General features: G+C 45.9%; 1 protein-coding gene across 1 annotated transcript in view; it reads left to right on the plus strand.

The window, feature by feature from the left end:
- The window catches only part of EPHB1 (EPH receptor B1), a 283,401-nt gene that overhangs the window by 247,530 nt on the left and 12,956 nt on the right, over positions 1 to 22,915 (plus strand). The window contains exon 13 of the mRNA XM_006759807.2: positions 21,099 to 21,248. Within this exon, the coding sequence (XP_006759870.2) occupies positions 21,099 to 21,248 (150 nt within the window). The remainder of the gene's footprint in view (positions 1 to 21,098; positions 21,249 to 22,915) is intronic.

Consider the following 22,915-nt stretch of genomic DNA (forward strand, 5'->3'; position numbering starts at 1 on the left):
TTCATGTCTCCCCACAGTCCCTGGTGGTTTTTACATATAAATCATACTTCCCCTCCCTTTTCCATCCGTGGCTTCCTTCATAAACCATTTTCAAATTATGATTTCTTGCTCTTCTTTCAGTCTTTGAGCTTGGGTAACAGGCTATCTCTTGGATGGATGGGAAAGTGGAGAGGAATGAAGACAAACAAGGAAAAGAGGGGGGCACTTTCATTGCAGCCAACATAACAGAGTCCTGGTCCCCTGGAAATTCTTCTGTAGCATTAATTAAGAAGAGGGAGGAATAATTCAAATCTACCCCATGCTCTGCCATTCAAATAATTCTTCAGTTGGTTCTGCCTCCTCCTTCCTTGACTATCTCTCCCCAGGTCACTTTGTCACCAGATGCTCAATTAGGGATATCAGGCCCTGAGTGAAATGCCCTTTTGAAAAAGACTCAGCATAATTATTATTAGTAAGGCCAGTGTATTATTAGCATGCGAGAGATCAGGATGGGATTTCAGAGTCTGAGCCAGCTCATGCCCTGAGGATTGGAGCAAAGTGTGACTCAGGTTTCTCAGAGATGCCTTATCTCTGCTCTGAGCCTGGTGTGTGGGGAACAGATGGGCAAACCCTTCTCCCCATGTGCCTGTCATCATGTAGGAGGGGCTGACCACCTGGGGGAAGGTCCTTGTCATGCCTCTTTCAGCTGTCTCCAAGCCAACACGTATTTATTGAGCACCTAGTATGTGCAAAGCACAGCAGTTAACAATTCAGATGGTTAAGTTGTATGAGTTCCCTGTAAATTTTGGAGATTAAACCCTTATTGGTGATAACATTGGCAAATATGTTCTCTCATGCGGTGGGCTTTCTTGTTGTTTTGTTGATGGTGTCTTTTGCTCTACAGAAGCTTTTCATTTTGATGTAGTCCCATTTGTTTATTTTCTCTTTAGTTTCCATTTTATCTAAGAGACTGTCTTGACTCCATTGTAAGTTGTTGCCTCCTTGTCAAATATGAATTGAACATAGTGGCTTGGGCCGATTTCTGGGTTCTCTATTCTATTCCATTGGTCTATATGTCTGTTCTTGTGCCTGTACCAGGCAGTTTTGAGATCAGTGGCTTTGAAATACAGCTTGATATCTGATATTGAGATCCCTCCTACTTTGTTCTTCTTCCTCAGGATTGCTACAGCTATTTGGGGTCTTTTTTTTATTCCAGATGAATTTTTGGAGAGTTCATTCTAGGTCTGTAAAATATGCCATTGGTATTTTAATGGACAGTGCATTGAATCTATAGATTGCTTTGGGTAGTATGGACATTTTAATGATGTTGATTCTACCAGTCCATGAACACAGTATATTCTTTCATCTCTTTATCTTCCTCTATTTCTTTTTTCAGTGTCCTATAGTTTTCTGAGTACAGGTCTTTTACCTCCTTAGTTGCGTTTATTCCTAGGTTATCTTAATTTTTTTGGTGCAATGGCAAATGGGATTGTTTTTTAATCTCTCTTTCTGTAAGGTCACTGTTGGTGTATAAAAAATGCCATAGATTTTTTGGTGATAATTTTGTATCCTGCTACATTGCCAAATTCATTTATTAAGTCTAATAATTTTTATGGAGTCTTTGGGGTTTTTCTATGTACAGTATCATGTCATCTTCGAATAAGGACAGTTTTATGTCTTCTTTTCAAATTTGGATACCTTTTATTTCTTCTTCTTGTCTAATTGCTATGGCACTTCCAGTACTATGTCGAACAGGAGTGGTGAAATTGGCATCCCTGTCTCGTTCCTGTTCTTAGGTGAAATGGTTTTAGTTTTTGCCCATTGAGTATGTTGCTGGCTGTAGGTTTGTCATATAAGGCTTTTATTATGTGAGGTATGATCCCTCTATTCCCATTTTACTAAGAGTTTTTATCAAGAAAGGGTGTTGGATTTTGTCAAATGCTTTTTCTGCATCAATTGATATGACTATGTGAATTTTACCTCTCATTTTGTTTATGTGATATATCACATTTATTGATTTGCGGATATTGTGCCATTCTTGCATCCCTGGGATAAATCCTATTTGGTCATGGTATATGATCTTTCTGATGTAATGCTGGATCTAATTTGCTAGAATTTTGTTGTGGAGTTTGGCATCTATGTTCATGAGGGATGTTGGCCTGTAATTCTCTTTCATTGGGTTGTCTTAATCTGGTTTTGGTATTTAAGAAAAGTTAAAACAAAACCAAAAAACACATTATAATCCCTGTTGGTTGAGTTTACTGGGGTGTCCTCTTTGTTGGAGCATTGCCCTCAAAGAGCTATGACCACAAGAAGTTAAATAAAAGGACTGATGAAGTTTCGAAAGCCCTGACCAGCTTTGAGGTTCTGGGAGTCTGTTCAAATCTCCCTCTAGTTCTGTGGGACTCCAGTGCATTGTGAGAGAAGTTGATACAGGGGGTGGAAGTGTTTGCCCATGTACCCAGCCTAATAGGGCCTCTGGGAGGGCTTGGCCTGGGAGCCCTTCATGCAACAGAGAGCCTCCTCACAAAAAGAGGTCATGGGCCCAGAGAATCTCTAGAAGGCAAAGTGTTTATCTCAGAAAGAAGAACCAGGCCCTTCAATCCAGCCCTCCCAGAGCACACAGAAGCAAGTGCAATTTTCTAAAGACTCCAGAAGCCCAAAACCAGCTCCATCAAGGCCGAGCGCTTCCTCTGGGAGAGCTGGATTCAAAGATCTGAGGGCAGCAAAGAAACTCTCATCCAGTACAGTTTACAGACCCAGAGGTAAGAGAAAGGGGGAGTCAGACAGTGAGAGAGAGAGAGAGAGAGAGAGAGAGAGAGAGAGAGAGCGAGCCCAGGGAGGGAGAAAGGGCAAGACCAGGAGGATAACTGATCAAAGGCCACGCTGCTAGGGGCTCACTCTGCAGATACTCTAGCTGCAGGGGGAATGTGCGGGGAGGATTTTGGAGGTGAGGATTTCATTTTAATCTTCCCACAGAAGCATTCAAGTAAACCCTCTCCTTGTGAGAAAGTGAGAGAGCAAAAAACAGGAAAAGAAGAATCTCGGTGAAAAGATCCATGTAGACATCAGCTAATATTGCTCACTTAGAGAATAAATGCTATTTGGGTGTTTGAAGACAAGAAAAAAGAGGTGTAAAGTAAAGTTCAAGGCCATGCATTCAGCATATGAGTTGCAAGCTGCTTGCCTCTCCTATGGCCAGCTCTTTCTCTTGTTGGAGAAGGGTATTTCTTTTTCTTGGTTGGCAATGGCTGTCAGGTCTTCATTCTTTTATTCTCTTGTGGCCAAGGAGTTGAGCAATAGGGAGAAGGGAGGGAAGGACCCAGGTGACAAGAGCAAGATTGACCTTTATTCAGTAATCATCTGAAAATTTCCTATTAAAATTCAGAGCCACAGCCCAGTGTGCCCAGGGCTGACCCAGCAGCTTCACATCTTGCTACTCAATGGCAGGTGGGACAAGGATACCTGCTGTTGTCCAGGCACATTTTCTTCCTTACTCTCTATTAGGTGTATATAGTTTGGGCATATATACCGAGGCCCTGGCCCAACACTTAACCAGGAGTAGCCATGGACCCTGATTTTAGGACCCATCGTTTCTGAGAACTTTTCCTTTGGAAAGGAATCTGGCCCACTCCTAGATGCATAGAGAATGGCAGATGGGGGTGTAGATGGGGGTCAGATCTGGGGCTGGGGTATCCACAGGCATGCATACAACACACTTCACTGTGCTGGAGTAAGAGGAGAAGGGAATGGGCCAAGAGCCTGGGTTCCACTTGCACTCTTGCCCCAGACCCTACACATGTTCAGGGTGCACCCATCCAGGGTCATAGGTTGGAGTCAGAATCCTCCTTGCCCTCCAAACTTTATCACCCCTCTGCCTTCATGAAAAAAATCCCATATTCTTGTGGTTCACTTCATCCATCTATATCGCCACAATTTCAGGGTCTAGTGCAAAATGAAAAATGCCTTGTTCAAAAAAAATGAGGAAAATTCAGGGAGACTCCACCCACAATTGCCAAGCAGTGTGAGTTCATGTGCTATGAAACCAACATCACTAATAAAATGCTATGAAATAGCTTGGTAGTTGCATTTTCTACCCCGAGAATTTTGGCCAGGAAAGGGAGGAGGATAGGTAGAAGGGTAGCTGATTCCTAACTATCACTTTATGATAGCTTATGTTCCTCCTAAGTTACTTTTTCCTATTGCACATGCCGTGGTTCTATTATCCAAAATAATGATTAGCATTCTACAATAGTTTTCAGTATTAGAAAATTATTTTAGTAAGTAAATAAGACATCATCATTTAAAACCCATTATTCAATTTTTTGGGTTGTTTATTTGTATAGGCTTCTAATACCCATTATCCTACAAGTAATCGTTATCTTTCATAACAAACACTAAACTCATTCTTTCCTTGCTTTATTTTTCAATGTTTTATCACATTTCAAATCATGTAGCATAACTCGGCTCAATAGCTCTAATGACAGATTCAATACACAGGCCTTCACTGTAGATAATTTCAAAGGTGGTTCCTTCAGCAATTATAAGGACAAGCCTGAATTTTGAGCCAGAAAACATGGTTTGAATCCTAACTCTACCAATTCTTAACTTGGTTAAGTTCCTTTACCTTCCTGAGGCCCAGTTCCATTATCTGTTGGATGGGATAGTATGTAATACTTGATCTGTATCACATTATTATTGTGATCAAAGGAAAAATTGTCTTGAAAGTACTTTAACAAACTTCTACTAGTAAAGGCCTATAAAAAAGTAACAAAATTAAAGTTACTATAAAATCTGATAAATTAGAATAAATTATTCTGGCTCTTGGCAAATTATTTTACCTTGTTCTGGCGGGGGAAAATCTGTTCCAACAATATATGACATACTGAATATAACTAGCAATGAGTGGGACAAGTTCCCTTTAGTTACTAATGCAAGGGGAAGGATCCTAATATGAAATCTAAGCAATGGAATGTAAAGAGCAATGGATGGGAACTAGACCAAAAGCTAAACCCTAGTTCTGCTAACTAACACGTTTTGTGACCTGATGAGGTATTTACTTCATGAGCCTCACTTTTCTAATCTGTAAAATTGGGCTAAGAACCTATCTCTTAGTATGATGGTGAAATTTGGATGATATTAAATATATAAGTTCCCATCAGAGGAGTTGGTGCCCAGTGGGCACTTGATAGATGTCCAACTGCTGTCTCCTCCCTGCGGTTCCTCATAACAACAGAAATGGAGCTATAGCCTGATCTGTGACAGTACCTGTTTCTTCAAGGCAGACTCACTCGACACATGATTATTAATGGGGCAATGATGTCAGTATATAGTGGAAGTCCTGTGGTTCTCATGTGATCTTTCCCCAAGATGTATGTTTTGAAGCAATTGGGGCAAGCTTTCTTACAATTAAAGAGAAAGTCTTAGCATAATGAGAAGACCTTAAGAAAAATGTTGAACATTGATAGAAAGGCCTTTCTTTAATACAAATAGTGGCTGGTTTAGTGGCTCCCCAAACCACTATGTTTTCTACTCTGTTATCTGGTAAAGATGAGGAAACTATGAAAACATTTTCCTTTATGTTAAATTTTAATTTTTTCACAAAGAAGTCTGTACTCTGGATCAGATTTTTAATTTTGATGAAACTAACCACTAAGTGATGTGAATGCCCCCCAGGGCCTGCAAGATTTAGGCTGCAGAGAACCTGAAGCACTGGTGCAAGTGCAGCTTGTAATTTACCTGTGCTTCTCATTTTATTAGGATTGTTGTGGTTTTGTTACATTTGGAATGATTTTCTCCAAATGTAAGTTTCCCCCATAGGCTCTGATGTTTAATTGTGCAATTTTGCAGAATATGAGGTTGTTTGAAATGTGTGTACAACATTATAGCAGAAATGCCTCTGTTAAGAAATTAGAGCTCATTGAGTCACCGTCAGGAAGCATACACTCCATTTAGGCGTAATGAGTAGTTGAACCATCAGTAGTAGGACTAACCATTTGAGACAAAGATCAAAAGTATAGTAATCAGCCCTAGCCAGGTTTGACTCAGTGGATAGGGCATTGGCCTGTGAACTGAAGGGTCCTGGGTTCGATTCCGGTCAAGGGCACATGCCTGTGTTGCGGGCTCAATCCCCAGTGTGTGTGGTGTGTGTGTGCGTGTGTGTGCGCGCGCGCGCAAGAGGCAACCAATCAAACCAATCAATGATTCTCTCTCATCATTGATGTTTCTACCTCTCTCTTCCTCTCCCTTCCTTTCTGAAATCAATTATATATATATCACCCATATAGTACAACAATCATGTCAGAACATATATGTGACTCAAGGAAAAGAAAAAAATGTGGGTTCAGCCCTCATATGTGAGTCTCTAGTATGTGAGCACTCCTTGTAGGTGCTCTGCTCTCCATATCCTGGTGTTAATAGGAATTGGGTCAGGGGCACTGCTAGGGTGATGGGGGTACCTCGCTGGGCTCCAGGCCACCACCCTGCTTCAACCACAGCCTCTCCTCTGTTTTAAATATTGAGCTTTTCCCAAGGTTTCTTTCCAAACAAGGGTTTTGCCATGTCAAGTGCAATATTTGAAAAGCATGGGCCACCAAATGCAATGACAGAAGGTCATTTTATGTGTCAATATTTCCGTCCACAATCATAGTTTTTCTAGACCTATAAGAGATTGTGCAAAGCTTGCCCAATATTGGTCTTTAAAAAAGATTCCAGGGAAATTTTGTTACATTTTAGGAGCTCCAAAGGTCTGCACGATAGGAATGTCTGTGGGCTCCTCACCGGCTTCTCTTTAAGAACAATGCTATTGTTTGGTTGGAGAACTTCTTGAGTTACCTAATCAATTGAAAAGGAGATTTTTCAAGAACCCTTTTTTATTTGGATTAAAATTTCTTTAAATGGATATGATTTTTAATTTTGTTGAAATTAAAAATCCAGGACCTGCTGGATAGAATCAGGTATTACATTTAGTTGTCATGTCTCCTCAGACTCCTTCAATCTGGAACATTTCCACTGTCTTTTTTGTCTTTTATGATATTGACATTTTTAAAGAATATAGTCACCTTCTTTATTAATAGAACATTCCTTTTGGGGGGGCTTTTCTGGTATTCCTTATAATTAGATTCAGGTTCTACATTCTTGGCCATAATCCTACATCAGTGATGGTGTGTCTTGCCTAGGATAGCATATCTCAAGACACGTGAGGTCCATCTGCCCCTCATTAGTGTTATTAATTTTGATCACCTGGTCAAGGTTTTGTCCACTTCTCCAGTGTATAGTTACATACGGTACATATTACATATCTTTTTCTCTTACAACTGATAAGCAGTCTGTGGGAAAATGTAATACCCTGCTCTTCATCAAAAATTTCCCCCTAGTTTTAGCAGCCATCAATGACTCTTGTCTGAACTGGTCTGTATTAGCATGACTGCAAGATGATGTTTTCCAACTCCAGCCACAGTGTCAACACTTGTCATTGACAAGGGGGTATTTCAGATGGTTCTGTAACCCAATAAACTGTTTCTTTGTCCTGCTTGGAAACTCAACCTAATAACATTCTGAAGATCACATTCTCTTTGATTTTTACCTGGGTTGTTTTGGAATGACCTTTGGACAAAAAACATTAAGCTTCTCATCTGTTCCAAGGTTGCCATTCCCTGTATTAGGCTATGGCTCTTCAGATCTGGTCTCGTTCCATCACGATCTACTCTTCCCACACCTGTGAGTTAAACAGTCTGTAATCTACCTGAAGGGGAGAGGAGAGCATGACGAGGGGAGAGGAGAGCATGACGAGGGGAAAGCAGACAAGCTCCTTTCTGCCCCACAAATGTGCTAGTTTTTAAATTTCTGCTTCTCTTCCCTCATGCCTGTTCTGCTCAGAGCTAGGATGCCCTGTCCTCCACCTTCCTCATCTCACCTGTCCTTGGGCACAGGGAGTAAAATACAACCTGAAGAGACCAGAAAGGTGAAAGTCCTATAGATCTTGGGATATACTGAAATGTTCCTGTAGGAGATAGAAACTCCAGGATCAACAAGCCAGCTGGCTTACCATGTGCAGAAGCCACAGATCTCAAGAACTCGGGGCATCTCTTGACTTGTGATTGAGGATTATCTCCTGAGCCTTTTGGGTTCCTAGGAAACAGTGGATATGGGTTCCCAGGCCTTGGGAAGCCATGACTGGTAGAAATGGGAATTGTGGGTTGTTGTTTTTGTTTTTTCTTTTTGGAAGGAGGCAGGGGACTTAAAGTTTACCAGTTCCAGATAAAATGGGGTCTGGACCCTCTGAAAAGAGAGTCTTTGGACTGCAGCAGGAGATGTTTCCAGAAAATTCTGAGACACTGACCCCACAGTTCTAGGCAGAGTTTCAAGGCTGTGGCAAGATTAGGAAAGCCCCAAGTCTAGTGAGTAGGACTGGCGATAACAGCCACTAAGAGCCACTGGAAAAGTCTCAGGTCCAGCTTAGAGGAGGAGAAACTGAGGGGTCTCTTTCTCCCACTGTTAAGAATCCGGCTGCCTTTGAGACACCCATACAGCAGTCCATCCCTGGGCTCCCATGGGCTCAAGAGGGACAGGTAGATAGGCAAGAACCAGGGATCTAGACCCACCGGGTTGGAGGAAAGTTAGGGCTGGAAATGTGGGAATAACTCCAGGAGTTGGTTTTCTAAGAAATAACAAAATGTATAAATCCCAAAGTAGGTCAGAAAATATATCTATGGGGAAAGGAAAAATAAGATGCAAGCAGCATTGGCTAAAGTCTAAATGAAGTCAGGTCTCTCAGCACACCCCAAGACAGGGTTCTGTTGTGCAGGACTAGGCAGGCCAATAGAATCCTAGGCCAGAAGCATGAGAGATTGGGAACAACCACAGGCATCTGGGCCTGTGACCCAGCCTCCACCGTGCTCTCATCACCCTGGTTTCACGGCCACGGCCGCGCCCTCCCCCAGCTGCTCAGATGCTCTGCAAAGCCTCTGCCACCTCCTCTGTTCTTACCCAGCCCTGCAGCTCGCTTGGCTTCCTCTTTTATCACAGTGTCCCTGAGCCTCCGTGTGCCGCTCAGTAACTGTGTGTGTGGAGTGAGTAAGAAATTAATTAATGCGTGACAAACATGTCCCTGGAGATCTGAGATACCGAGGAAGAGCAGTCGGTGTAGAATGGAGCAGGAGCCCCTGTACCCAGGAAGCACTATCACCATCCAAGGCAGCCGGGCTCTCCGCAGCGGGAGGAAGAGACCCTCAGTTTCTGTTCTTCCAACCCAGACCTGACCCTTTCCCTGTGGCTCTTAATGACTGTTGTCACCAGTCCCACTCACCAGACTGTGGCCATCATAATCTCCCATTCCCTCCCCAACACCTGATCCCAGAGCAGGCAAGGAGAGAGGGGCTTATTGGTCCAACCTGAAGGGTCAGCCCATCTGAAGAAAGGGATCTAAAGAAGTTTCTAGAATGCTACATGTAAAAAAATGTTGTTATGGTTTTATTTATAAAAGCAATGCTCATTTGCTACACATCAAGCAAATATTTGATATCAAAATATGAAAGTGTGTTTAATGTAAGAAATGAAACATACTCCGCCCACCCAAATCCCAGACGTCACTATCATTAATAGTTTCGTAGGTTTCCTTCCCAACTTTATTGTGTATTGTGCATGTGTTTTGTTTTTATATAATTTTTATGGTCTCATACTATATATACTGACGTGTTCATCGACTTGCTCTGTTACTTAATGATGTACCACGAAAATGACTTCTTCCCCTCTCAGTACCTTACCTCATGCCTTTGGAGACCTTTTGTGTCTGCCTGTAGGTTTTCTCAGGCTCTTTCTCAGGCATCCTTTGCACAAATGAACTGTAGAAACAGTTTAACAAGCTCTTTGGGGATGGCCATCTAGGTGTTTCTGATGTATTATTTCAAACAGTGCTTCAGTGAATATTCTTATAGAGAGATATTTCTGTACACTTGGATAGATATTTCTATAAAGGAAATCTAAGAAGAGAATTTGCTGAATCAAAGAATTTGCACATTTCAATTTTTAAAAAAATTTCAAACAAAGAAAAGTTTCAAGAATAAGAATGATACAAATAACATCCATATAACATTTGCCCAGATTCTTTACCTATTGTTATCTTACCCCATTTCTTTATTATTTGCCTGCTCCCCCCACCCCCACCCCAAGTATTCTTTTTCTAAATTCTTGGAAGGTATGTTGCATACATCACAGACCTCTATCCCCGTATACTCTGTGTGTTTCTGTGTGTCCTAAAAATAGGGATATTCTCTTGCATAACTACAGTATAGTTTTCATTGTCAGTGATTTAAGAGGGATAAAATAGTTTCTCTAATCTTCTGTCTCTATTCTAATTGATCCCAAAATGTCCTTTTTAGCACTTCTTCCTTCTAGTACAGATCTACTCTAGGATCAGATATTGTGTTTCACTGTCATGTTAATTTAGTCCCATTTAATTTAGGACATTTCCACAGCCTTTTTTGTTTGTTTTGTCCTAATAACATTTTAAAAGAATACTGTCTCTTTTTTAATAGAACTTTTCTCATTTGGGGTTTGTATGATCTCTCCTCATGATCAGACTCAGGATATGAACTATACATTGCATAAATGACTGTCCTCAGGGAATCACATCTGGAGGCACCTGATACTCATCTGCCCCTTGTGGTGATGTTAAGAATTACATGTTTTAAATTTGGGGAGAGAAAGTTTATTTCCCCAAACTTTTTGCCAATTTACACTCCTCACACATACATCACCCCCACCACACACACATACAAAGCAGCATTGGTCTTCCTCACTTACTCCTTCACGTACACTGTGCTTGTTGATGCTTTATTTTAACAAAAACCAATGAATGTTTTTTCTCATTTCACCTGCAGGCACACCTTCATATTCTTCTCTCACAATAAATGTCCCCCACACATAAAACATGTAGCAGACTCAGGTGGCTTTTTGTACCCTAAAACTCACTGGGATGTGGACAGTCTGGGGGTGATGACGGCAGGGGTGGAATGGGACCCTGGCCTGAGAGTTTGGAGTTTCGTGCTCTGTAAAAGTGAAACAGAAGCCGAGTGTTTTTTCTCCTTTGGGAGAGAAAAGATGCCACCTGCCCTCAATACACAGGGACACACAGCTCCAGTTCTCTTTCCTTCTTCTTTCCTGTTACCCGCTATGGGGAACAGGCAGCAAAGGGTTTGGAATGGAAGGGCCAAGTGCCCCTTCACCTTTTACAAGATGTGGACCCATGGCCACTGTCCTCTCTTCCCCAGCTTCCAGCATCTGTAAAACGAACCTCAGAATAGGTGCTTTACGTAACTGGTGGGGAAAGTACCAGGGAAGGAGCTGCCTCCCCTCCCCCCCCCACCCCCGTCATGGTCTTTGGGGCTCTCTCTGGATCTCTCTGGCCATCCCTCCAGCCACAGGCACCCAGAGAACAGGGCTCATGCCGGAGGCAGGAGGAGCAGCCTCGCCCACTAACTCTCACATCTCACTCCGCCAGCATTAGCTAACAGCTCCTCATCCGCCCTCTGAGATAATTAAGCATTATTATCCCTATTGGCAGGTGGAGACAGTAAGACAGAGTGCTTAAGTGACTTGGTTATAACTTCCCAGATTGTTCAAGGGAGAAACAGTGCCAAGAAGGGGGTGCAGTTCAGGAGGCCAGAAGAATTTGAGCTATTTGATGTGAATGATTATTTTTAAATAGCTGTTGGAGGGTCGGGCAGGAAGAGAGACTAGAGGTGTGGCTAGTGAACATTGGTAAGGCACCAAAAATTACACTGTGAATGAGGAATCTACCTACTGCTGTACCTATTAAAATGGGTTGCCACGGCAGTTTGTCAGATGCTTACATCACATGAAGAGACAGGGAAACTCAATAAGGACAATGGAATAAATCGCACAGAGCGGGACAGAGGTCTCCCAGAGGCCAGCCTCCATCCGCAGGCAGAATCCACCTGCCCCAGCAGCCCCCACCTCTTGCTGCTCACTGTTGGGATCCCCTGCCAGCCACATTGCCATGGGAGGTGTGGCCCTATCTCAGAGCTCCGGGAGCCTGAGGGTCATGGGAGACACACGGGGCAAAGGTGGGTGGGCTGGCATGGCCTATTGACAGAGCATGGGGACAAGTAGGAGACCCAGGGCTCACAGGCTGAAAAGGAGAGGACTGTGGTCTCTTGGGGTGGCCTAGGGCTAGGGGCGGACAGCAGTGAAGCAGGAGGGATGAGGGTCTCCAGGAGAAAGCACATTTCCTGACACGTTCAGAAAAGCAATGAATACACACTGGACACGGCCCAGAAAGGGAAGGGTAGACAACAGGGTGACCTGCTAGCCTCCTCTTCAACCCTGCCCGCCCCGCCCCGTTCCCTGGTCCTCCCTGCCAACCTTGTCATCCAAAGGGCCTAAAGGCTTCCCCACACACACACCTCTCCCTAGGGAGTGGGGAGTTTTGTCTTGTTTTGTTTTTAGTCCTTGCCCAAGGATATGCTTATTATTGATTTTAGAGAGAGGAGGAGGAGAAGGGGGAAGAGAGAGAAACATCCACGTGAGTGAGAATATTGATTGGTTGGTTGCCTTCCAAACGTGCCCCAATGGGGGGATTTAACCTGAAACCTAGGTATGTGCCATGACTGAGAATCCCAAGAATCGAACCCACAACCTTGTAGTATACAGAACGATGCTCCAGCCAACTGAGCCACACCAGCCAGGGCGGCAGTGGGGAGTTTTTGTTTCAGCAGCAGAGCAGGCACATGCTTGCCCACCAGGTCTTTGATGGGTACTGGCTCCCTCTGTAGGCAAAGTGCAGAGACTAAAGCCCACTGGGCCAGTTCATCCAGCCGCTCTCTCCTGGGGCAACTGTTCAGGAGGACCCAGAGGAGCTCAGGCTGTGGGGGTGGCACAAGGAAAGGCCCAGCTTGAACCATCCCTGAGCTGATTCACTGTGAGATTCCCTGAACAGTGCCCCGCTGAGGGCAGAAGCGGTATTGTTCCGTTTCCTTTCATTCACCTGGGCCTGGCCCAGAGAGCCTCCCCACTGCCTCCTTGCCAAATGAATGAAGGCAGCCAGTGAATTATTTAGCCCTTGTCTCTCCATCCTTTCTTTTTAATTATAAACAATTACAAACTCGAGGCGTGCTGTGTGATAAAATAATAATAATAAAGCCCACATCGCAGTCTCTAGAGGCTAGTTGGGGGTGAGTAGTAAAAGACAGCTGTTTGCCTTGACAGTGTAGCACAGAGAAACAACGTCTGTTCTGGTGGAACAGGGCTTTTGTTTTGTGCGTTTTTTTGTCCCCAGCTGGGAAACGTCACCAAGTGGCCTTTCTGTTCTTCACACATGAAACACACACTATCATCGCATATTTTTAGTTAATTTATGTCCAAATAGGCCTTTCTCTAGCTGCTGGAAAATGATGTTTGGGCTGCAATTACCTTTCCCAGCATCTCACAGAAGGGTTTCGGTGCCCACAAAGCTCAGGGGAAAGGCAGCAAGGACCCCACTGACTGTAAATCTCTACATTTGTAGTTATTCAAATCACATATTTTATTACTAGTACAAAATACATTGTGCCATTCATTTCGGAGGAGCAGCTAATGCTTCAAGGGGGAAAAAAGCTTTGAAAAACATTCTATTTAGAAACAATTTTGTCGGCAGCCAATGCAGTGTGTCTTGTGGAGCTGTCTCTTCTCCCAGCCCTTTTCTGTTCTGTGTGCCATTTGCATGACAAATAAGACCATCCTCTCCACAGGCTCACCTGTTCCTGCTGCCTGTTCCCCACCTCAGTTTCTAACTCTGTATGTTGCATCATAATCCTTAGCATGGTAATAAATTACAGTGTCACCATCAAGATTGTGGCTCCTGGAAAGAAAGGAGCAGCAGGGCCAGATGAACTCTTTCAGAAAACGGAGAGACTGTTTTCATGCAAATTCCTGGCATCCTGGGGAGCGAGGAACGGCCTCTTCATTATCTAGACTCAGTAGCGATTCAGCAGCCAGAAGCCATTTCCACTGGCTGTTAGAAGCTGGTAGCATTCGGAGAAAGATAACCTTTTAGGCTGAAACTTCTTTTCCTCCTTGGCTGATACGGGCCTTATCTGGAAAAATCACTTTGCTGATTAGGTTGGGGGAAAAGGGTCAGTGTATTTTCCGAGTGCTTTTAAATAGAGACATTCATTCTAAAATGCCTTCTTAATTTAACACTTAGAGCCACGGTGGAAGTCTCAGTCCAGGGCAGTGGACAGGACTGGGGAGCAGGAGGAGGGCGTGTCCCATGGGTCCCCCTGAGGGCAGGGCCATCTGTATCTGACCTGTTCACAGAGGGCAAAGCAGAGCCCCTCTCACCAGCAAGCGGGCAGATGCCTCACCAAGCCTGGCCACCCTTGCTGCCAGGGTGGTCCTGCTCCAAGCGGAGAGTCCCAGGGCCCGTCCAGAGGGTGCTTGCTCTGCGATGTGAACTTCAGCCCTCCCTCCATTTCCCTGGGGCCACAGATAGACTTGATGAAAACCAAAGAAGCCTGTCACTGCCTTTTTTTCCTGTCATTTGGAGATCTTTTGAGCTTTTTAGTTCAGTGTTGGCAAATATTTGCCATATATACCACCTCCCATCCCTTACGCTGGGTAGACATCACTCATCAGTCATCACTCACTCTTGCTTGCTGAGCTCAAAGGAAGCCTCAGAATCCTCCTTAACCCAGCCACTCACAATGACCAGAGTTGGTATTCAAGATGAGACCTTACTCAATCTACGACGTATGCTTATTGGTCTGTGGGTTACTTATACGTTACTTACTGTAGGGGTTGATTTGTGCCAGTGGTTCTCCATGTTTGGGAACCATACTTGGAAATTGTTGGAAATGTAAATTCCCAAGCCCTATCCCAGAACTGGTAAATTCCAAAGTCTGGGTTATGGCCCTGTGATGTGTGTTTTAACAAGCCTTCTGGGCGGTTCTGGTGCACATGTAAACTTGAACACCGCGGCTCCCGGCCAGTGGTCGTGACTAATGACTGCACATTAGGATTCCCTGAAGCTTGTTAAAACCAACCAATGTGTGAGCACCGCTCTGAGATTCTGAATAAATTAACTTCCCCAGTGTGATTCCAATGGGCAAAGCTTGAGGACCGCCAGGTGAGGCTTTCTGGGGATGCCCAGAAGAGGGGTATTGACACTGCCTCCAGGCATGCCATGCCTCTGCAGCGAGGAGGAGCGATGTTGGCTCCTCCAGCAGCAGTATCAGAGCTGCCTTCCCACTGCTGTCCTCCTCATACCACATCAGTGGCAGTGCCTTGGTGCTGCCCCTTCAGTCCTCACCCCACAGCACTCACACTGCTAGACAAAGGGCAGTCCTTTACGGCGTAGACTGGCCTGGGTCTGATCGACAGCACTGAGGAAATACTACAGACGCCTCTGTGGTTTGTCTGCTGGGTTTTAACCTAAATGTTCAAGGTGTCCCTCACTCCCAAATCCCACTGCCCTCTAATAGTAGTTCATGATGGATCTGCCACCTGGGAATTTAGTGACTGATAAAGTTGTATATACTCATTGTGTTGGTTTCCCAGTGCTGCTATAACAAGTAGCACAAGTTGAGTGGTTTTAAACGACAGGAATTTCTTCTCTCACAGTTCTGGAGGCTCGGAGTCCAAAATCATGGTGTTGGCTGGGTGATGCTCTCTCCTAAGGCTCTCGGGAAGAAGCTATTCCATGCCTCTCTCCTAGTTTCTGGTGGTTGTTGTCAATCTTTGGCATTCTTTGGCTTTTAGATGCATTGTGCCAATCTCTGCCCCCGTCTCTTCATATCATTCCCTACTAGGTGTCTCTTTGTCTTCCCCTAGCCTTCTTACATGGATGCCAGTCATTGGCACACTCTAATCCAGTATGACCTCATCGTATTTAGTTATATCTTCAAAGGCCAAATTTCCAAATAAGGTCATATTCACTGGTACAGGAGGTTAGAACTTGAACATATCTTTTGGGAGACACAATCCAATACATTTATTTAATGATAATATCTGGGTGGTTTACGTACATATCATGTTAGATCTTTACAGTCATCCCAACATTTTTTATATATTATAACCCTAATAGAGAGTGGGCATTATGAAATCCAGAACCATTGCATGATGCTCTCAGTCATAAACCTATCACTTCAAGGGGATGCCTCATGCAGCATGATCTAATATATGAACAACTCCATGAGCACCATACTCAATATGCATGGAGGTCCGGACTCATGTAATATGCCCACTGAGACTTTGTCTCACACAGGATGGCAGAGAAGAGTACTGTAGCCATGCCCAGACTCACAGAAGTGTTACCCTTTTGGGCATCTCTAGGGTAAGTAACTAGCCAGGGGAATCTGTCCTTTGTTTAGACTTTGGCCTGGAAAACTCCACAATTGGGTGGGTTCTAGAACCAAAGCTACAAACTGTGCCTGTGTAATCTCACTGTGGCAAGACAGTGAGCTGGGTGGGTGGCATTGGCTGAGTCTCATCACTGCCATATTCCCATCAAGATGCTGGGCAGAGTGGGTGCTGCAAGGATGCTTGTTGCAGGCTGGCTGAGGCTGAGTGACTAAAGTGCCTCCACCCGTTGGCATCACACCTGCAGGCCGGAGTGGGTGTGGATTATCAGGAAGTAAACCTTAAGATGGCTGTATTAGAATTAATCTGCTACCAGACTTCACTTTGTTTATCAAATTACACACACACACAATCTTTATAGTGTGTCTTATACCTCAGTTAAGGCATGATTATTCTGAAGCAGTGGATTTGAAACTTTTAGAGAATTTCTCAGCTGCACAACCATTCAATGCCAAGCTGTGTGTGGAAGTTCTGTATATGAGGTCGTTTGGAACTCAGAGCCCTGATGATGGAGAGGTCCTTCTCCCTCCTCCCCCTTCTCCCACCCCCATGCCTCAGATTTGGGACACCTCATCTCTGCCAAATGCAGACCAGAGGACTCCCTTCCTCAGCATCCTGGGGAAGGGAGTCTTCTGGTGCCTAGAGAAGCCCTGTACAAGGACAGTGCTCAGCCCCTCCCTGCCCATGTGGATACAGATTCCTTCCCAGGGAGCCTCCTCTGTTTCTCACCCCCACCCCTCACAAATTCTTTTCTCATGTTCCTTCCCATCCAACAGTGCAAACCACTCCTCTGTGCCCCTTCCTCCTGCCTGCCCCGGTGAGAGCCAGGACTCTTGGAGCACTTTGCAGTCGGGTGAATGTGTCGGCCTTAGGCCTTCTGGTCCAGATGTCACTTCTAGCAGGAGGACCCTCCTCGCCTGCAGAAACCCTGCCTGCTGCAATACCATCCCACCTCCTTCTCTTCTAGTCCCCTCCATGGGGCTGGTCACCATCCTTTAATAGATATCCTTTCACATAATTGAAGGCAGGTTAAATAGCCATCACCATAATACCTCTAAGCATCAGAAGAGGAGGCTGGTGATAGAATGTTCGGAAGCTGGGAGGAAAGTTTAAATTCCCACGAAGGAAAGCACCTGTCCCCTGACTTTGGCCTTCCGTTAGTTCTGCCTCAGAGGTCAGCATCCCCTGCTCTCCTGGCTGAGTGGGAGAGCTGGTCATGACAAGCTGTCACCTGCCTGTCCGGGGAGGCTCTTCTCAAAGGCTCAGGCACCTGCTGGGATGGGGGGTGGCAGTGACAGGCCCAGCTCCGTGTTCAGTGAGGCCCAGCGGCCCGAGGTGGCAGGAGGGCTGAGGCTCCCTGCCAGTGGGCCTAGCACGGCCACTTTGCATGCGAGAGAGAGCAGTTCAACAGCTGTCACTAGCAACCCCTGGGGTCTGCTCCAGACTTGGCAGAGAGGACACCTTCGGACTCCCAAATAGGCTCTTTGAAATTCATCAGAACATCTCTGTCATCCCCTCGCCCCATCTCTCTGACACAAACATACACATAAGATAAGCTATAACTTTTTTTTAATATTTTTTATTGATTTCAAAGAGGAAGGGAGAGGGAGAGATAGAAATATAAATGATGAGAGAGAATCGTTGATCAGCTGCCTCCTGTACACCTCACACTGGGGATCAAGTCCACAATCTGGGCATGTGCCCTGACAGGGAATCGAACCATGATCTCCTGGTTCATAGATTGATAGTCAACCACTGAGCCTTGCCAGCCGGGTTTGGGGAGCTTTATTATTTAAGTTACAGAAGGCTCTATGTCATTTTCAGGTACTGGGAAATCAATCTGCATCGACATCAAATACTTATTCTCTTCTAGGGAGTTTCAGAAAGTGGTTACCCAGCCCACATTTACAACTGGTGTGCCATTGCAAAGTAGTTCTCACCCCAACAGATCCACCATGGTAGAATCACTACACAGAAAAATATGTTAACTAGTGAGCATCTGACATTCTTATCATTGAAATGTTTTGGTTACTCCAAGGGAAAAATGATGGAAAGGTGGGTTTATGGTAGTGTGTAGATCTGGTATCAAATTAAAAAAAGGAATATACTAGATTTTTTCCAATTGCATAAAAATTATGTTCATAATATTAAATCTGTATTCTTCCTTTTGTTTTAAGGGCAATTATGACCGGGAATCAAACCATGACCTCCCGGTTCATAAGTCAACACTCAACCACTGAGCCATGCCGGCCAGGCAGCCATAACTTTCTTTTACTCATAGACCTACACAGCCAAGTTTTCTCCTTGTCTCTCACTCTCTGACACACATATTGGTCAGTTCTCACATAGAGTCTTCTCTCATCATCTCCTCCTCCTCCTCCTCCTCCTCCTCTCACTCCCTCTCTCAAACACGCACACACACATCACACTAGTTAAACTCCTGCTCTCTCCTACCTCACTTAACGCAGGTATTATGAGGAAGCAGAAACCCCTCTCCTCCTCTCCTCTGGTCCAGGTCCTCTCCAGGTGTGGCAACGTCTCCCCTCCCCTAATGGTGACTTACAAAATGGGGCCCCGAGCTATGGGACCCTGGCCTCCAAGTGTTTGACAACTCCTGGGTCACTGGATGCATTTTCCACCTTTTTTCCCAGCCAAGGGTGCCATGCAGATAAAAGCAGAAAGTCCATTCCTGTTCTGGGGGTGGTGAGAACAGCGCGCCCTGCTGCCAAGCAGCTGGAGCCTGCTCTCAGGCATTTGCCATGTTGCTGGTGGCTGGCATTTGCGCTGAGGACATCTCCCACCACAGAAGCCTGCCATGGCCCTTCTGCAGGGAGCTGGGCGTGTGCCTGGGGAGGCCCAGCAGGTCATCTTCTATTCTCCCAGACCCTGGGTAGGAGTCCAGATAAAAATACACTTTGCCGTTTGCTCCTTCTCTCTCCCTCATCTCAGCTTAGCCTCTTAGACATTTTTAATGTATTTTAGCTAAAGTCCAACATGTATCTCTGGTGGTTTGAACAGATCGTGAGAACGGTCAGAATAAAAATAGCCTCTTCAGCTGAAGCCTGAGGCTGAGGAGTGGGGAGCCAGGGAGCGGCAGGTTTCATGTATTATGGAGGCGGAGTCCAGGCATCACAAAAGGGCCGTGGGAGTGAGATCCTGGTAGTTGCATGAGGCATCGAGTTTGAGGAGCATATTTGTTCTAGTGAGTGATGTGTTTTGGAGGCCAGCCTTTCGAAGTGCCCCCACTTTACCCCTCTGAGTGGCATCGGTGTCCTGCAGAGGGAGCCCTGCCCTCTGCTCACCTCCCTCACTTGCCCTTCGGAAACCCTGCTTCTCCATCCTGCTGCCTGGCAGTTAGCACCTCTCTCTCACCTCCAGCACCTGCACCTGCACCTCTGCCGGAACTTCCCTCCTCTCCTCTCTTTGCCTGATTCACCTCTTCTCCTACTCCAGGACTGAGGGTAGTGAAGTAATAGTTAACGTGCATTGCACTTGCCCTCTACCCCAGGCCCATCCCAAGCATTGTATGGATGGTGACCCACTTAATCCTCAAAGCAACCTATGTATGTAGGTGCAGTCAGCACCCCCATATTGCCAATGAGAAACTGAGGCACAGAGAGGTTGGGTAACTTGCTCCAGGTCACCCAGGCAGAATGGGGCAGTACTGGTACCCTCGCTTGACCAGAGGTTCCAGGAAACTGCCCCTCTGCCTGCTCCTGGCTACCGTTCCTGCCCCCCTCCTGTGTTAGGGAGTCTTCTCTGGTTCTCAGAACACCTGTATCCCCCTCAGCCTCACCCTCATCACTTTTCATCTTGTTAACCATACATTTAAGTATCTGGGGCTTTGTGTCTGTCTCCCCATTCCCTGTGCAGCCTGAGGGCAGGGCCCTTGGCCACTCATCTCTGGCAGCAGCTTCTCAGAAAGGGCCTGGCACAAAGCAGTGGTCATTGGTTAGTGATTGATGGGCCGCATGAATGGGTATCATCCCTTTAGTAAACACAATAGGCCAAGGTCTGGCAGACAAATGGAGGGCCAAGCAGAGAACCATGTCGGAATTTTGAGGGTGGAGTTGCTGGCAAGGAGGAGGAGACATGAACCTCGGAGACATAAACCTAGGGCCTGGGGTAGAAGGCAAGTGCTATGCACGTAGGTGGGCCCTTTAGCAAAGTGTACCTCCAGCCTCTGATGCCGACTCCCACGCAGGGCAGGGAGGACAGCAGGTGTCTACAGGGACCTCTGCAGGCTGCAGAGCGAGAAAAACCTCCCCTACTTTTTCATTTGTTTTACTTTCTCCTGACCCAAATGTTGTGGCCCATGTAGTCAGTAGCATGTCGGATGGAATTTCATGTCGTAGTCAGTATCAGTGACACCCAACGGTGACATTAGAATCAATATGCAGGGAATTAGGGGGCAAGCAAGTTTGAGTACCAGCCGTCACCTCACATGCGGTGCACCCACGCCTGGTGTGAAACCAGCAGAGGCCACGCATTTTGAACACATACGCTTCCCGTAGGACAGGGAGTATTACTGTTTGCAGAGCCTGCATGCCTCTGTTCTGTTTGATCTCCCTATCACCTTGAGCGCCTTGGGTGCAGTAACAGAGCCTGCCCATGGGGCTCGGACTATCCTGGCCGTCCTAATCCAGGACATATGAGAGTGGGGCAAAGAGTGGGAGAGTGGAAAGATGTGCGTGCTGTTTATTTTCATCTGCCTTCAACTAGAAACCCGATGTTTGGGCTGACCAGGCTTTTCCTTCTCCCAGGGAGGGAAGATCCCCGTGAGATGGACGGCCCCAGAGGCCATCGCCTACCGCAAGTTCACGTCTGCCAGTGACGTCTGGAGCTACGGGATTGTCATGTGGGAAGTCATGTCATTTGGAGAGAGACCCTACTGGGATATGTCCAACCAAGACGTAAGTGTCAGCAGCACCTGATTGCTACAGACCTCCATCCAAGGGATCCCACAGGCAGTGGCAGCCAAACCCTCCTAACTGTTCTCAGCTCCAGATCATAACCTGAACTGGAGGCATTCACTGCGGGGGATCCAGGGACCTCTTTGGCACCAATGTTTGAGGCAAAGAGCCCATCATGTAGGTGTGAAGGCCCAATGGTCCCAAACCCTGTAAAGGTGCCCAGGCCAACCTAGGAGGCAGTGGCTGGTTCTCATGGCTATGGACCATGAATAGATCAGACCCATAAAAAAGCAGGGAAGTCTACTGTGCTTCAAAGCACCACGCCTGTGTTCTCCTTTCGCCATGGGAGGTAGGGGAAGCAGCTCTGCCTCTGAGGCCCTCACCTCTCAGCTTCAGAGAATCCATTTTTCCTGAGAATCCATTCTGCTAGGAGCCCGTGTCACCTATCGGTGAAGGAGGAGCTGAGCACGCTTCCCAGAGCTGGTCAGATTCAGACAGGCCTCAGGAGTGGGATCCTGTCTGTGTGAAGGTCGTCCCTCAGGCTGCCCACAAGGGACAAGGTTGGGAAGGAAAGAGAAGGGTCATTTGAGATGCTTTAGGTAGAGGCATTGGGGGTGGTCCAGATGGGAGCCTTTGCTCCACAATTTGGAGCAAAAGTTTGGAAACCTTTTGAGGATGATTCACTTTGATAGAAAACAGGAATCAAAAGTCCTACCCAGATTTCCACACTGTCTGTGACCCTGGGGTGTTCCCCAGGACACACTCCCCCTTTGCATTTTGAGTGCATATGCTTCCCTTAGAAGTGAGAGGATCACTGTTTGTAAAGCCTGCATACCTCTGTTCTCTGCTTGCTCTCCCTATGACCCAGGGTTGGGGGGTAAGGAGGCAGTTATTATCTTCCGCAACTTACCAGCAAAAAAGTCAGGGTCGTTCTCAATTCAGGTCGCCAGAAGGGGCACCCAGCCCCACCTGGAGCACCTCCATGGGTGGGTGGGCTCTGGGGCTGGTAAAATGAGAGGCCTGCACTCAGCCAGCCCTCTATCCAGCAGAGCTTCAGAGCCAGGGCAGGTTGTGGTGAAGACTGAGAAAGGTGGTGATCTGGGAGCCCAGAAAACATTATCCAGTGAGACAAAACAGGAGTCAGGTGCTGCTATGACCACACTCCCCACTCCCATGGGTAGAGTAGCTTCAGCTCAGAGCCAGTGACATGGCTGCATCCTTTACCAGGTCCCAGTGCCAGCCATGTGTGGCATCTGGGCCCTCTATTATCTGTGATTATCCACGCTTTGCCTCTGCTCCTGCAGCATGTCGAATCAGTAAGTATCAGAATTAATGCCGAGGCTGCTTCATGGAATCAGTTGCACCCCGGTTTCCCCCACGACATCAGCTAGATGAATAATAAGTGTTAGCCAGAAAAGGCAGACCCATTTTGTCCTGCCCAGGGACGTTAATCCGATTAAGAACAATTCAGCACACATAGAATGGATTATGAAACTCTCTGACAGGCAAGATTTGACATTCAAGATATTCTCAGCAAATGCATTCACCTATGCTGAAAACAAATGGAATTTCTGATATTAGAGTTCCAGAATTTCCAAATCATTTATTCAACAAACACTCATTGCATGCTAAGTGTGACAAAGCATTGTGTTTGCCATTCTATTCCG

The sequence above is a fragment of the Myotis davidii genome, unplaced genomic scaffold (genome assembly GCF_000327345.1).
Source record: "Myotis davidii unplaced genomic scaffold, ASM32734v1 scaffold415, whole genome shotgun sequence".
Taxonomy (NCBI): Eukaryota; Metazoa; Chordata; class Mammalia; order Chiroptera; family Vespertilionidae; genus Myotis; species Myotis davidii.